Source organism: Sinohyriopsis cumingii, chromosome 11 (assembly GCF_028554795.1).
Source record: "Sinohyriopsis cumingii isolate HCF-2022 chromosome 11, ASM2855479v2, whole genome shotgun sequence".
Taxonomy (NCBI): domain Eukaryota; kingdom Metazoa; phylum Mollusca; class Bivalvia; order Unionida; family Unionidae; genus Sinohyriopsis; species Sinohyriopsis cumingii.
Genome location: NC_142971.1, coordinates 97,633,597 through 97,650,786, shown reverse-complemented (window position 1 = coordinate 97,650,786; position 17,190 = coordinate 97,633,597). Strand labels below are relative to the sequence as shown.

Sequence of the window (17,190 nt, the reverse complement as noted above, 5' to 3'; positions counted from 1 at the left end):
AAAATCAAACAAAGTCATCATTTAAATAGAAATAGGAATTATACAAGAGTATGATGATGTTCAGAAATCAAAGTCAGTTATTAAATATGTATAATCTGCTTCAACAGAAGTTGGCTGATCTGACTGATCTGAGCAAAGTATCCTGAAATTGTTTGTAGTGGGTTTTGGAAGTATCCCTTATGGATTCATTTATCATGCTGCTGGCTTTACACCCTTAAGTTGGGTCTTGATATGCTTCCAAAAATGGAGACATTATTTACACAAGAGTCTACCAAGGACCTAGCAAAGGCCTTACTGATTCTAATCTGTATTTCCATCCCACTGTTGTCAGGGTAACCTCATTACACATAATTAGTGTACTTACTGTGGTTTAGCTTCTCTCCCATCTGGGTGAAACAGTGTGACCACTGCAATAATACACCCATGTGTAACTGGAAATAAAAAAGGAAAAGCTTTGGAACTATAAAAGTTTGTCTACAACAAATCTGACACCTCCATTCATCTGAACCTGACCTGATATCTTCTGGTCTTTACATATTTAGATTTTTCCATATTATCAGCATACTAAATCTGGTCATTTCATTTTTTATCACTGCAAACATTTCAAGCAAGAGTTAATGTTAGATATTTTAAATTTCAGGAGGATCTTGCAAGATCTGAAATAGCAAGTAAATGTTTATGTTGTATAAAATTCCAAGGTAATAACAAAGTGAAGCAAAATTTATTGGCACAACCTATGCCAGACAACCTTAGGTACATTTTCACAAATGAATTACAATAACATGTTTTACAAATGTCATTGTGTTTAAGTTGTCTTTGTTTGCTTACATAAAATGTTATATCACCAGATGACCCAAACGTGACTGACAAAAGTGACTGTGATGGTGAAATGTTAGGCTTAAAATACAACTGGTTCTATCATTATCAGAATGGTTAACATTCTTCACCCTCACTGCCATTATGGAAATAAAATACCTCTGTCCTGCAATTCACCAGTGAGATAAAAACTGAAACATGTTTCCACAAAAAGAATGAAGATGAAAAATAGCTGCTCGTTCTCAGCTTACTTTTCTCTCCTCTGCGATTATTCTCCATAACGTTGACTCCAAATTGGATGATGTCTTCAGAGTAGATGGCATGTGGCTGACTCTCATCCCCTCCCTTACACAAGCGGTGGTCATTGACAAAGGTACCATTGCTGCTCTTTGTATCCTGGATGTAAAACTGAAAAAACAAACAAGTGTCATGTTATTAGGATCTTCAATGAGCATGCAGCTGTTTTGTCTCATTAAAAAAATTAAACAGAAAGATTAATGGCACAGTCAAAATAGAAAGTGTGCCAGAAAAACTCCAAATGTATCATGCTTTCTTTAAGTAACATGCTAATTTGTCTGCATTCAATACCATGGTAGAGTCAGTGTCACAAATTACAAATATTACAAGATGACTGACATATACAGCATCACTATGCAGCATCCACTTGACTTTCAAACCACTTTATACCCTAATATATCGAAATACCCTCAAAAAATACCTCCTGGGGGGGTATCTCCAGGTACAAAAATTGTAGCTTATTAAATGTTAGGGCAAGTTATTTTTAAAACCAACTTAACTGTATAATGGATAATGATTATGGCATGTCAATGAATAATAATTGCAGTTGCATCAGTGAATAAATGAAGGGAAGGGAAGATTTCCATTGGTCAGAACATAATCATGTGATCAGAACCAGCTGCGTTTATTTCTGTATAAACTGAATGGAGAACTACTTTATAATAACTTCTATAAATAAGGTAATGTGCAAAGTAACTAACATAAACACTAAACTGGAAGGCATACCCATTGCATGCCTTTATATTTTATTTAGAAATTTGAACAAACTGATAAAAAAAATCAAATAACACATCTTAGCTGATTTTCTGAATAAAAATAATTCTTTCTTTGACTAGATTTGAAAAAGAAAAGCTGGGAAACTCAAAACCTGCCAAGAACATTGGAGCTACAGAACTTTCACTGCAGCTGATTACAAATGAATTTAAAACTATGGGTAAATGGATATAAGGACTGGGAGGAGGGGGTTCAAGAGGATTGGGAAGAGGGGGTTCAAAGACTAACATCATAACAATTGGATTCACAGTTTAAGATGCCGACCTTGATACATGTAGTTATGATGTGGGGTGGGTGGAGATCTGTTACACCCCCCATTGTCACAGTTAGTGTCGATGTCTTACATTGTTTGACTATTGGACCCCCATCACTATAACCATTTACCGATAGTCTTAATTTCATTTGTAAGTAGCCCCTGTATGTAACAACTGTTAATCAACATGAAAATAGATTTAAGGACTCAAAAAATGGTTACTCATGTGTCTGGACAATAACAATTAACAAGTCTCAATGAACTCACTATGGATCAAATCCAAGAGTCATTCGTATGTTGAACAAAACAACAAATCCTTTGCTTTGAATTAACTTCTACTCAGAAAACATATGCCAATTTAGATAAAAGATTAAGACCCTGCTGTGGAAGGTTCAAAACCTTAGACTGCCTACCATTGATAGAATTGTTTGTTTGATACTGATGTAGCTATTATATTGCAGATGGAGAATTCCCTATTTTATAAATAGCTATGTAACAGGCTCTAAAATTGATAGGAAATAACTTGGAAAATACAAAATAACAATATAAAATAAATACAATTATAAATAATTGCAATTATAAGAGTTTAACATTTTTTCTGAGTTTATCATGGTATAAACTATCAGCTGTGTACTCATACAGCTTACATAACACCCTTTAGGTGTTATTTGCTGTGTACTCATACAGCTTACATAACACCCTTTAGGTGTTATTTGCTGTGTACTCATACAGCTTACATTAACACCCTTTAGGTGTTATTTGCTGTGCGATTCAGCAAATGATAGTTTATACCATGATAAACTCATAAAAAAGAACTTTAAACTCTTAAATGTCAGTTTCCATTTCTTATATGCAGTGATTATAGCTCATCAAAAATCTAGTAGTCTGACCAAAAACACTGCAATGTACCTGAATACACCTGTAAAGAAAAGCAAATTAACATGTGTACTAATTTATAAGATGAGTAAAAATTTCAAACTTGACAGACCCAGATCTGCCTTTACATAATGGGCTGGCATATCTGGTTCTGTGCAGTTTATTAGGAGTAATTATAGGACAAACAACTTGGAACCTACTCTGCAGGCACATTATGCTATGGCAGACCACAAGAGTATTATAAATAGCATAGGATTAAATGATCTTGGATAGGTATTTATTGATATCACCTAATCACTCACAAAGTAAATAAAATCTGATGGACTAGCTTTTTCACTGTGACAGAATACATAGCTCTGTCTTGCTAGCGAATTGTTGATTCTTTATATAGTAATAAATATAGGGTAGAGTGAGAGAGTGGGTCATGCTAGTGATGTAAGGTTTTGTTCTGGTCAATTTCTAAAACAAAACAAAATGGTCGCTGTTGTTTAAGGTTATTCCCTTTTTTTCAACATAAAGCTTGCACATGGCCTTGTTGTAATATCATTTATTGTTTTTGCTTTCTATGTATTTCAATCTTTCAATAGCAAAATTGTGTCCAATTTTAGTGAGGTCTCTTACTCTACATAATGACCCTGACTATCAATAGCAGCTGGTGGAACAATGTCAAAACAACAAGCAATGCTTTCAGAAGATTGGTGTGTAAAGCTTGCCATATACTTTCTCTGGCAAAAGGGGTAAGTAATGGAGTGCAGGAAGGTCTGTGCCATGACGCTGTTTTAACTTCTAATGGGCGCCTTTAATCTGGGGGTTGTTAATTTCATCGGAAATCACAGGGGTGGATGGGTGGGTGGGGTTTTTCGTTATTATTACAGTGTAAGGCACTGGTATAGATAAAGTGTCACATAAATAACATGGAAACAAGGAACCAAAAGTTGTCATCAGAATTTAACAATGTGTAAAAAAATTCCAGATTAGTATCACATGACTTTATATTCAATTAGATTGTAGAAAACTCAATCAATTCATAAAAATTGGAATTACTGCATACAAAAACCAATTCCAATCTTGTTAAGGGTCACAGTGATCAAGACACAGAAAAGCTATCTACCAGTTAAGTTTGATGAATTTTTTTTACAGTTATTATGCAAAAATCTTGTTTTCTTATGACAGCTTGCAGAAAGTGACCTTAATATTTGAACCTTTGAAGTAAAATTAACAGGATTTTCTGCATCATCTGGGCCAACATGTCAACAAGTTTTGGTGATTTTACACAATATTTCACTATTGTCTCTCAGTACAACGCTGTCCCTCACTGGTCCTACTAACTGGCCTATCAGCACACAGGTGTCCTTCATTGGTCCTACTAACCGGCATATCAGCACACAGCTGTCCCTCATTGGTCCTACTAACTGGCCTATCAGCACACAGGTGTCCTTCATTGGTCCTACTAACCGGCATATCAGCACACAGCTGTCCCTCATTGGTCCTACTAACCGGCCAATCAGCACACAGATGTCCTTCATTGGTCCTACTAACCAGCCTATCATCACACAGCTGTCCCTCATTGGTCCTACTAACCAGCCTATCATCACACAGCTGTCCCTCATTGGTCCTACTAAACGACCTATCAGCAAACTGCTTTTCCTCATTTAATAAGGGTATAGTCATGGACTCTATTACATACTGGACACATTTTGTTTTATCATGCTACTTTATTTCACTTTTACTTTAGTTATTGGCTCATGACAACCATTACAATGTTATTTTTCATCATTAAATATATCAATTTCTGTTTTAATGCATGGTCTGGACACAAACTTCTTGAAATATCCTAACTAAAAGTTTTTCTCCTTTGTAACACAGAGACCTTGTTAACTTATTGCTGGCAAACTATTTTACTTTCTCAGATCATAACAACACTAATCTCAGATCCCAGAATTTGGCCATGACCTTCAGACCCCTTTTCCACAAGCAATACTTTTTCATACCTGCAATATTATGACGTACATGTTATCATGTGAACAAAAGACATTTTTGACAATCACTGTATATGTCCGAAGCATAGAGTCAATTAAAAGGTAAGGCGGTCCGAGATAAGCAACCATCATTTCACTGATTACTTAACTGGCTAGGATGATGCCATGCCATGTCATGTCCTTTGAAAACTGCTGTGGGAGAGCCCATTATTTATGATAATCTGCAAATGTAATGTACACTAAGTAGAACAGCCCAATTCATTTGAGTACAATCATATAGATCATGTTGAACAACAATGTTATTACACATTAATGTCTTGAATGATAATGTTGTTATTATTAAAAATTATTGGCAATCAGCAGCAACATTTCTTTGAAATCAGATTTTGCTCTGTATATAAAATGCAAAACATGATTATTTTGGTAGTCAGAATAGTGTACAAGTGTGGTTAATTTCTAAGGCAAATGTTAAAATACAATTTATTTAGGACAAGATCAGTCATCTGCAAAATTAGCAAACCCAGGCAAAACTAAATTTTAGAACCTCTGGAGAGAGTCTGACTTTGCAAAACATAGCAGCAAGGGTAAAAAAAATAATTATTTTTTGCACACACCACAAACACTATATCAACAGTAGTCATTGTGGAGTGTACTAAACAGCAATGCCACCCAGCATATTTGCCACTCCCTCACAGCCATGCACATACAAAAGATCATTTTTCTATTTCTTGAAAAATTCAACTCAAGATCTTTGGAGAAGTCTAAATAACAGAACCATTCAATCTCTAATGAGTGCCAAGATGAAGACAATATACATTTGTATTACCTTCACCACTACCACATAACTGTTGACAGCAGCAAAGAAAATATTAAACTGTCCAATGGATTTTAGAAGATAGAAACTTTGTATATTTTTCTATTTTCTTATGTAATGTCTGTGTGGTTGTGCTTATGTGTGAAAAGTGTATTGATAATGGACAATGTGAAGTGCCCCAACTCATTTTGTTTGTAAGTAAGTTAAATCCTTCAAAGAAAACATGTTCTTTCTTTTTCTATATTCAATATGAATTGCAAATAATTTTAAAAGGCTTTTTTGAAAAATAACACTGTCAATTGGACATCACTATTTTAGGTCATGAGCACTGACACCCTCCATCCCTTGGGACCTCAAAACAAACTGACGCTCCAAAACCTTCCTGGGAATGTGACAGGTATGTTCTTTGCATCTAAGGGTAAATCATATGCAAAGCTGGTGAAGATTTGTCCAACAAAATTTAAGTTATTGCAAGGAAACCATCTTGCTGCTGTCAGTCACACTTATCTGAACCTTTGGACCCCCCCCCCCCACCTCCTCCATTGGGTTGTTTCTTATAGTGGCAACCCTCATAAAGTTTGGCAAAATACATGAAAATATGCTCACATGATCAAAACTAAGTTGCTCAAGTTTGACCTACAATTTAATATGATTATTTTTGTCCTAAATGGGAGCTGCCTGCATTGTATGTTGAGCTATTGCACAAAAACAAAAATGTAACTGACAAATAGACATATGACCATAATCATACCCCCCCCCCCCTGCATAAGCCATGGACATACTGTATATATCACTTATAAGTCCAGTCAAACTGCAAACAACAAAGATCCTGATCTGCCATTGCATAATGCAACTGCAGATCAGGGTCTATGTTGTTTGTTCTACTGATTACTCATAACAAACTGCACAGACCCAGGTCTGCTGGCACATTATGTGATAGTAAATCTGGGTATGTGCAATTTGCAGTTGGACTCCACATATAAGCAAGTAGATAAGGTATATAATTATATTTTCCTAATTTACCTGATTCTTGCATAGGTCCTGGATAATGTAAACACTGGGTGCATATTTCATATTTCATTCTTGAATGTATTGCTTGTATTAAATGGAATCACAATCATTTGCTTTGTTTCTGAACAACATACAAACACATTAATCCTCAGAGAATGTTTATAACCCCAGATATATCAATAACACATACAACTGGTCAGTGACAACTTTACATATATTTCCTCTTCATCCTGAACCTGTAAGAGATTCAGGAGAACATAAGAAAATGTCATGGATTTCCCACAATGTAATACAAAACCCTGATGGAGAGTTTGGCCCCATTACATGCCACTGAAACTAATATACACTAAGTAATTTAAAAGATGTGCATGGTGTTTGGCACACAGTGGCAAATCTCAACAGGAACCATCATCTTCAGGTAAACTGGCCTTTCTTCTCTGTATAAACTTCTCCCACAAATATGAATCCTGTTAATAATTCATTTGGTCTGGCAAAAGTTCAATTTACAAGCAGGCAGGAAGTACTTACAACAAATTATTATAAATATTTCTTCCTCCAAATCTGCTTGAATAAGTGGAGTTGATTAAGTTGGAGCAATTTTGTTTAAATTATATTTACTCCTGATCATGAAGGATGTTAATAGTCAGCTGCTTTCAATTCTTCCAACAAATCCAAAAACTTGTATTCATTTAAGCAAAATGTATTTGTTCACAATCATTTTTAATCATTTAATAAGTCAAAGTGCCACCAGTACCCTAGGACAATACAGCAAATCCAGAGATGCCAACCAATACATCTATGTGTGAAATAGAAAAGAATTGGAATATAAATGACTCCATTTTTTGTAAGGGTGTGGTATTAACTTGGATGCATACAGTCAAATACTTTGATGATTCTGGCATAAAACAGTGATTGAGACTGACAAGGCATTGAAGCATGCAATATGGGTCACTGTGATCTACTCTCTGATGAACATGTGGTACTCATCAAAATACATCCCACTAACTTTCAATAATAGTGATATAACAGTATGTATACAGAATGCTACAATATAAAACCCATGTGGTTCTGAGAATTTAACCTCAAACCCTAAACCAGTAAAATGTCAAATGTAGGTAACAGTGATATAGTTTGTTTTGTGGTTGTGTGGTTGTATGTATAAATTAGGTGCATGCAATTATCTAGTTTGACAGTTCTAACATAAACAGAACTTGAGAAATAAATCCATCCATCCTTGTGTATGTGACAGACAGACAGACAGATATATAGATAGATAGACAGGCAGGCAGGCAGACAGACAGACAGATAGATAGATAGATAGATAGACAGATAGACAGACAGGCAGACAGACAGATATATAGATAGTTAGACAGATTATTGACATCTAATTACATACCTAATCAATCAAATGCAAAACTGAACATCAGTGTCAGTTGATTTATATCACTGGTGTCAACTCACTTCAACACCACCCTTGCCTTACAGCAAATATTAAATGTATCACAAAATCCATTCAACAGTTAAATGTATGCCTTCATGGTTGTCACCTTGTGTGAGAAAATTTGTTAACAATTCCAGCTCATGTTTATAAATGTCTCTGGACAGAATTCATAATCCAAAGTACTTTGGGTAATGTCAATACGTGTTATATAATAGACCGATTCTGAAACAAAGAAACTACCTGTCTGTGAATTAGTCACTGCATTACAGTCAAACTTGTGGTTACTTCCTTTGAATAACCTTGCTGCAATCGAGAAACTCTGTTTGCAATTAGCAGTCATGTCAATGGTCAGCTTAGGTTTAGAGGCCAGAAACCCGACATTGTAACACCTCCATGATACAAACCCAGACCATTTTTAAAGAGACCACCGGTATCCAATCAGAACTAAGATAATCAAATTGTGAGCTGGTTTCTCATGCAGCCAGACATTATTCTGTTATTTTCATTGTGAAAGAATTGGTGCAAGTCTGGACATTAGCAAGAGTAGGTCATTAGGAAGTTCGAGATACTAGACTGAGCTCCGATTGCCGAAGTTGCGCTCTTATTTAACGGGCAGGAAAGGGAGTTCATGGAACTTCGGATGGGATTGGAACAAAGGCTTCTGCGGTTAAATATCTTTGCCCAATTCTGTCTCACTTCCTAACTAGGTGTCTTAAGATTTATATGTTATTATGTGCACTTAATTTAGCAGAAACTTGATCTTCCATGTATAGCTGAATTATCAACATGTCGTAATGTAGTGAATAGCGAATTAGTAGTATTCAAGATTAATGAATGGAGTTTTAAGGATAAAATCAAAGTGGATGGTGTAATCTGTTATGATGTTGCATCATGGCACTGAACTGAATTTAACAGGGAGTAGTGTTAGACCATGTACTTGTTTGTATTTGAATAAATAGTTGTGGATTGTGCTGAGTTAGGCTTTGTTGGCTTTGTGCACATATAATTAGGCATTTATATTTGTATGTCTCCTTTATAATTTATACGGTAGGAAGTGCGTAGGAATATTGTTGATGCTGATAGTTAATATATAGGGAATTATTGCTAGGTACGTATGGATTGGAAGTTCTTATATTATTGTTGTTGTTATAGCCTTTATTATAGAACAAGCGGGTGTGGAATATGGATGTGAGGGTACAAGTTGACCTAATGATTTAATTGCCATTATGCTGATGAAAGGTCTGTGAGAGTGTGTTAATTCTCCTGTGTTCCAACAAAGAGACACAAACTGTACATCCCTTCTAATCCCCAGGATGTTTTCTGGGTGGGAACGGATGCCACCCGAAGATTAGAGAAGAGAAGACATGGACAGCATGTAGAGATAGGCGATTGTGCAAGGAAGGAGGGCCAGAGATGGAAACGAGGGTACCAGAAGTAGTGACAAGGAGAACAGAGAGAATGGAAACAAGGGTACCAGAAGTACTGACAAGGAGAGCCAGGAAATGTAACTGGGGTACTGCAAGTACCGAAAGGAATACAAGGCAAAAGTTACAGATGAGTAACAAAGAAGGGACACGGGAAGGAAACACTCTCCTCTCTAATTTCGTGGGATGAAATAGTTGGCAATTTGGATAGGTTATGTATTGATTGGAAGCAATTGCATTGAAACATTTTCCTGTAATTGTTGGAATATGTAGACATAGTTATCAAACTGTTATACCTTTCACCTTACTAATTTTGTATTTTAATACCTAGGCTGTCGGCTTTGATGACTTGGGGCTCTGAGCTATTTAACCTTTTAATTTTCTGTTCTTCTCTGTAGTTAGTAATAATTCCATAGGGGGCATTTGACTATGGTCATTTGTATCTTTTAGCATGCACAAAATAAAGATACTGGATCTCAACTGCTACTCTGAAACTGGAGAAATCAATTGTCTTTGCAACAGAAAAGTGGATGGTAGGTGATATGGCTCGATGAAGTTATCTGGATTTGAACAGAAAGGCTATATCAAGTAAGATTCTAACATACTTCAACATACTTCAAAAGTGCTTTCCAATTAAACCAGTTTACATACACACATATATATAAAAAAGTTGGTCTTTAGCATAATGTATAAGCTTAATCTAAGCCAATAAACTGACATGCAAGTCAGTGACAGTAAGGGTGTTGTACTCAGACCTACAGTCAAAATGCTTGATGATTCTATTATGAACAGAGCTTAAGAAAAACTTCAATCACAAAATTTAACCAAAGGCAGTGGAACAAAATATAGGTCAAAGTCTCCTACACGTTTATGAGAGGGTGCAATACCGTACTCATCAAGGTGCATCTCCTCACCAAGTTTATTAATTCCAAGAATAATGGTATTTATAAAGTGTGCATAAGACCTGAGCTAAATTAAACTTTTTAACTAAGAATGTAAACAAATCTAAAGGTATTAACAAAATTTAGCCCCTCATCCTCCCCTGGATCACTCATCCCTGCAGGTTGGTGACTGGTGATATGAATGACTCCAAAAGTCAAATAGGGCCTAGGAAAAAAGAATGGTTGACATTAATGAGGATGTACATATGCATGCTTTATCTGAGTGTATGCAAATTCCAGGGTATATTATAATAGCTCACCTCTACTTTGTAAAAGTGATCTAAAAAAATATTCTGATTTAACATAATGCTCAGTTTCATTGGTATATGTCCACCCAGCAGTTTAGGGCATATGGTTACTAAGTGAGAGACAGATGGACAGTGTTATGTCCCTTGGAGGATAATTACTGCAGTGTTTATTAACAAGACAGGGTAAACCCACTCTGCTAGAGGAAACTTCATATTTATACCTTAAACCATTAACCCCTATAGGTTTTTGTCGTTTTCACCTGAAATGTGAGTAGAAATTCAAGAAGGAAACACATGTGGGCTACTTCTGAATACATCCTAGTTCATCAACTTCCCGGTGATTTTCCAATAACCTAATGCCTAGTTGTGTTAGAAACATCGTTTCTCATTGGCTAAGCAGCAGAAGGGGCGAATCCAACAACTTTTAGAAGCCTCCAAACGCCAAAATAAGCCCTTAAAAAAAACGCGTTGACGCTTCGTTGTAAACGTAATTGTCGCCTTTGTTGCTGCATTTTGTTGTCGTCGTCCCCAGCAGAGGGGCAAATCCCACAACTTTTAGGAAGCCTCCAAATGCCGAAATGGAGGGCTAACCCTATGCCGTTGTAAACGTAATTGTTGCCGTTGTTGCTGCGTTTTGTTGTCGTTGCCCCCTCTCCTGCTGTGAATTAAAAATTTAAGTTAACAATAATGGCTAACATTGGAGAAGCACATTCTGCTAAATTAGCTCGAGAGCAACTAGAAGCAATAAAAAAATTTCTTCCTGTAAGAGATTCTGTAAGATAAAAACTTCAAGAACGTCAGCAAGCACAAGTTGACAGGTGCAGAACAATTATTTAAACCCGTCACAACAGCTACTGAGAAAGCTGCGGCAATCACAGAAAGAGCTTTACTGGGAGATGAAATAGGTATTCTTCCAGTGTTAAAACAAACCGCCGAGCAGACTGAAAAAATTGCTAGAAGAACAAAAACAACAAAAAAACTTTTACGAGATCTTCCAACTGATATAGCTGCAGCTCAACCTCTGCCCACCGCCGAAGAAGGCGCTGAAGTCGCCAAAGCTGCTGCACCCAAAGCAGTAAAAGAAGGTGCTGAACTGACTGCAAAATTTAATCCGTCTTTTATTAGAATCCTTATGAAAACATCAGAAGAAAAATTACCTAGATTGATATTAGCAGGTTTATATAAGAAAGATAAAGTTTTAAACCCGAGATATATTTCCACGACTGATGACAATTTTGTTAGATGGTGTATCGTGTATATTACAACAAAAAAGCGGTCAAATCTAACAATCTAAAATATTCAAGCCTTGTAAAGGCAATGCAGGAGCTTGACAGAGGTAGACAACCACAAGAGCCTCCACCTCCCTATTCACCGCCTGAGCAAACTTTGCCGCATCGACAAATAGAACGAAAGAAATCTCAGCCCACACCTGTAGGATTTTTTACCAATAAAGCTCTTAGTACTTTTACTGACAGGGATAAATTACTCAGTATTGCTGCATATGGTTATGATTCTAGAAAAAAATATCTAAAACCTCAACATGTTAAAGAAAAAAACCCGAACAATGGACTCCTTTATTATATTTTGCTTCTAAAAATTTGCCTGTTGATGCAGAAGATCTCAGGTATAAAAAATTTAAGGAAGATGTAGAAACTAAGAAACGACCACAATCTCCAGAAGAATTTTACGATGCACCTGACACTGTAGCAACTGGCCGTGGTTTGGGGGGTGATTTTATTCCCTGCCCTAACAATATCATTAATGATGTGCAGCGTTTAGAAGTTCTCATAGGAGGAGTGCGGGCTGGAAATAACTCACCAGAAATCATTAATGAAGCAGCTGATATCTGTCAGCGATTATTTCAAGGTGGCATCATGGATGCTCACATTTATCGAGAACTTACTGATGAACTCACGGACAGCGACTAGTTAGATAAATAACTAATTAAATAAAATGATCGTGCACAATTCTCATCGTAGACCAGTTATGGTCAGGGTTGTAAATTCACAAGTACCCGTATACAGGATGACTTACAGAAACGGATTTGGTGATGTTGTTCGGGGTTTATTCGCGAGGATGGCTCCTAAAGCAATACCGATCGCAAAACAATTATCAACGAAAGCTATTGACATTATTAAAGATAAAGCTACTGGGGGTCCACCTCAAAGGGGTTCGCCGCTGGTAAAATTACCAGCCACCGCAGACATGTCTGCAAATGTTAGTAAAGTAATAAACGAAGCCGCAAATCAAAAACTAGCAGTGCTGATAAATCCTGAACAAATAAACACAAGTTTGGTGGCGGGAAGTGGTCTTCATTTTAGACGATAACTTCTATAATAAAATGTTTAAATGAGAATCCGACCCAGCATTCGACATAGACGAACCGGTTCTTAAAAATGAATCAGTGCGTGATTATCAGTATTATTCTTATGACGCACGAGAACCAAACAAACGAGGACGAATTGAATTACAGGTTCAGGATACAAGTAGATATTTCTTGCCCGCTGAAGCATTTATTGAAGTAGAAGGTGAAATTATAAAAACTGATGATACAGTATACGGGGATGCGGTTAAAATCGGTTTGTCAATAACGGAATTATGGCCTTGTTTGATAGTGCAATCTACATGATTGATGGAAAAAATATTGAATCGATTCAGAAGGATGTCGACGTTGCTACAACAATAATTGGTCTAGCAAGATATTCTGATGATTATACAAGATCAGCTGGTCCATCAATGATGTTTGCCAAGGACACTTCTAATTTTCCTAACAGTGATCAGTACAATATTAGACGACCAAGAAATAATGCCGATGACGCTGACGCTGATGTGTGGCCGGTGATTCAAGGTGCTAATGCAGAATTTAATTTAGATTTCACTGCATGTAGACAAATGTTAAATAGTAATTGTAGAAATTTTTCATGTGCGATTCCGCTGTCGCACATCTTTGGATTTTGCTGAGATGTCAGAAAGGTAATTTTTGGAGCAAAGCATACGGTCGTGCTTGTTAGAAAAAATAACGATAATGATGCTTTTATGACGACCTCTAGGTGACGCTGGTAAGGCAGAAATAACAAAACTATCCCTGTGGATGCCGGTAATGACTCCTGCAATTACTGAAGAACAGCAACTGCTTTCTTTTATGGATCAAGGTGGTAAATTGTTGTTATCGTGGCTTACAACAACCACAGATAGTATTCAGGGTACCAATAACAGCTTATTTACATGGCATAGAGCATCACAGCAGGGAGTTTCTGTACCGCGATATATTTTCATTGCTCTTCAGGATGTTACACGAGTAGGCTCACAAACACACTCACATATGATATTTGATCAACTTGGTATCACTGACATTTCTCTGAGACATCAAGAACCGTCTGAGAACATACTGTTAAATTTTGGTAATAATCATGTTAAACATGCATATCAACACTTGACGAAATATTTAGCGCGTCATCTAAATATTGATACTGGTTTGCAAATATCACAATTGGATTTTATATCTCATTATCCAATCTATTACTTCTCACTAGAGCATCTTGATTTAACTAAACAGTCTGTCGTTGATGTGCACTTTCGAGCTACTGTGAATAGAGACCTAGCAGCAGCAGGAGCTATAGCTAATTACAGAGCAATCGCGGTCATTCTCAGCGATAAAGCAATGTTGCTTGAAGGTGCTGGCGGCCGAATGAGGTTCGTTGATGCACCAGTAGAAAACATGTAGGACAATTAGATCAATCTCGTATTAAATAAAATGTCATACAGTCACGTTAATGTCACTCTGACTCTTGGTCAGGCTAAGAAATTACAATTGAAAAACGCGAGCACATGTGGGGTAACGATAACACTAAAAAATGATCAGATTACTGGCGGTCCAAACAAACTATCGCTGACTAAAACACAACTTAATCATTTCAATAAAGCAAAACAAGCAGCGACTGGAGTTCGACTTGATTTTGCTCCAAAAGCTGTCAAGGACATGATTAAAACTGGCGGTATCTTTCCTCTTCTCGCAGTAATACCAGCACTAATTGCCACTGCTGCTCCCGCATTTGCAAAAGCAGCCACGTTAGGAGCTGTTGGAACAGCTGCTGGAATGGCACTGAAGAAAGCAACTGGAAAAGGATACAAAAAAAAGGACAGGGTCTAAGACTTCCAGGAACTCCACCTTCATGGTACCAAAACAGTTTTAAAAACACAAAGTGGTTTGACAGACGCAAAGCGTCTCACACCGATGTCAAATTTTGATTTGCTCGATGCTGTTAAACAATATAAAAAATTTCATAGGTGTCTTTATGCAAGATCAATTGCCATAACAACCGAATAATCCAGAAACAGGAATTATTAATCTTGATAACAGCGATGGTCCTTGAACTCACTGGGTTGCTTACGCAATCGATCCACATGGAATTATCTATCTTGATTCGTATGGGTTAGCACCGCCAGTTGAATTTCTCAAATATACAAAAGACGTCCCCGCGACAAAGACAGGGTCAAAAGTTTGGTACTCAACACTGCCAACACAAACACTGACCGATCCTCCAATATGTGGTCGTGAAGTATTAAATGTTCTCACCGCAATATCAGCGTCAACCAAACCACCTCACAAAGTCGTGCATGAGTATACCGCGAGTCAGTTTAAATAGTTTCCTATCAAATAATGGTTGATATCTACGGAAGATCTCTTCTCAACAGAAAAGTGAAGCACACTGATATAGATTTATCAAAATATGCGACCAAAGATGAAATCGATAATCTTTTAAGTCTGACCGGGATAGACCCAGATGAGGTTGTTATTTTTCAGAACCGACACGGAAAACTAAAAACCAGCGATATCAAATGGCATGAAATAATTCGTAGTGTTATTGGAGCCACTCCGGGTAACATCCCTGTGTTCACTGATAGCGGAAAAATCAGTGATTCGCTGATATCAATTGAGGCGCTGCGAGATGATACACAAAAAGTTGCAGGGGAACGCGTAAAAAAGACCGGTGATACAATGACAGGTGAGCTCAGCATGAACGGTAACAAAATAACTGTATTAAGAGATCCAACATCCCCGGAAGATGCCGCAAACAAACAATATGTTGACGCCACTGACGGTAAACTAACCACGTTGCGGGCCGAGTATGATGTTCATGTAAACGCGTTTACAAGACTTCGAAGAAACTTTCAAAAAACCAATGAGGCCACAGATAAGTTCTTTGGAACTCCTCCCGTCATCGATATGAAGCTTTCTGATATCAAGACTGACATCGACACGATCAAACAAACACAACAGGATATCGTAGCAGGGATTCCTGAGATCGTTAACAAAACCAGTTTGATTAAAATCCCATCTGGAGTTACCCCCGGGCATATTACCAACATAGTATACACAGTATCATCTGGATTTGCGACATGGTCTAAACAAAATAATACTATCAAATATACAGCAACAGTCACTGGAGCGTACAGGCTGTCTGTGTTCAGTTCCGCTAAATTTGAAATCTTCACAACATATCCCTGGAGATATTCCACTGACAAGTATTCCGGGGTTGTGACTATCATATTAAAGAAGAGGACTGAAGAAACATTTATACTGGAATCCGCCGACAAGAAATTAACCGCAACATCTTACTGGTGGTGTTTGGAATTCGTAGCTGAAACACCTCAATTGGTTACTGCGTAAAATAATAAAATGGTGTTAAAAAATAAGTCAGCATCAATGACAACACTGAATGCGCAACAATACAGATATGATCAAGTATGCGAATGGCAGTCAGAGTTAAAAAATACCATCAATGAATGTACAGCAAAGGTAAAAAAATACAAGCGGCGTGTAATCATCCTAGACACAATAGTGTATTCGGTATCCGCGATAGTTGCATCTACGGGGGTATTATTATCCGTGCTAACACCAGTGACAACTGCAATCGTGGTCACAATTACAGTTTCAACATCAACGACAATTGCAGGAGTTGCTAATATTATCGCGAAAAAAATATCCTCGTGCGCGCTAACAAAATTGCACGAATATGAAAAGTTAAACAATGCGGCCATGAGCACCTACTCGAAATTGTCATCGCTGATATCATCCAGTCTCAACGATACAACAACATCAGATTCCGAATTCGCCGAAATGGCAAAGATGCATGAAGACTACACTGGTCATTTGAAGTGACAAAAGATAAATAATGACGGAATTACTTCAACAGATAGTTGCAAATACAAGCCCAGCGCGAACTTCTTTAATAACAGTAGCCTCAACAAGACCAGAATTCAATATTAATTTTTCAACTGCGATTCCAGTAAGCGAGATCGTGTTAGCACAATT

General features: G+C 37.1%; 1 protein-coding gene across 9 annotated transcripts in view; it reads right to left on the bottom strand.

Moving 5' to 3' along the window:
* Positions 1 to 17,190, bottom strand: part of LOC149789081 (uncharacterized) — a 209,356-nt gene that overhangs the window by 125,009 nt on the left and 67,157 nt on the right. For all 9 annotated transcript variants that reach the window (XR_016424299.1, XR_016424303.1, XR_016424304.1 and 6 more), the window contains 2 exons: positions 1,068 to 1,224; positions 365 to 431 (listed from right to left, as the gene is read on the bottom strand). Coding sequence is in view for 1 of the 9 variants with exons in the window: in XM_089975266.1 (XP_089831392.1) it covers positions 365 to 431; positions 1,068 to 1,224 (224 nt within the window). In the remaining 8 variants the exon portion in view is untranslated. The remainder of the gene's footprint in view (positions 1 to 364; positions 432 to 1,067; positions 1,225 to 17,190) is intronic.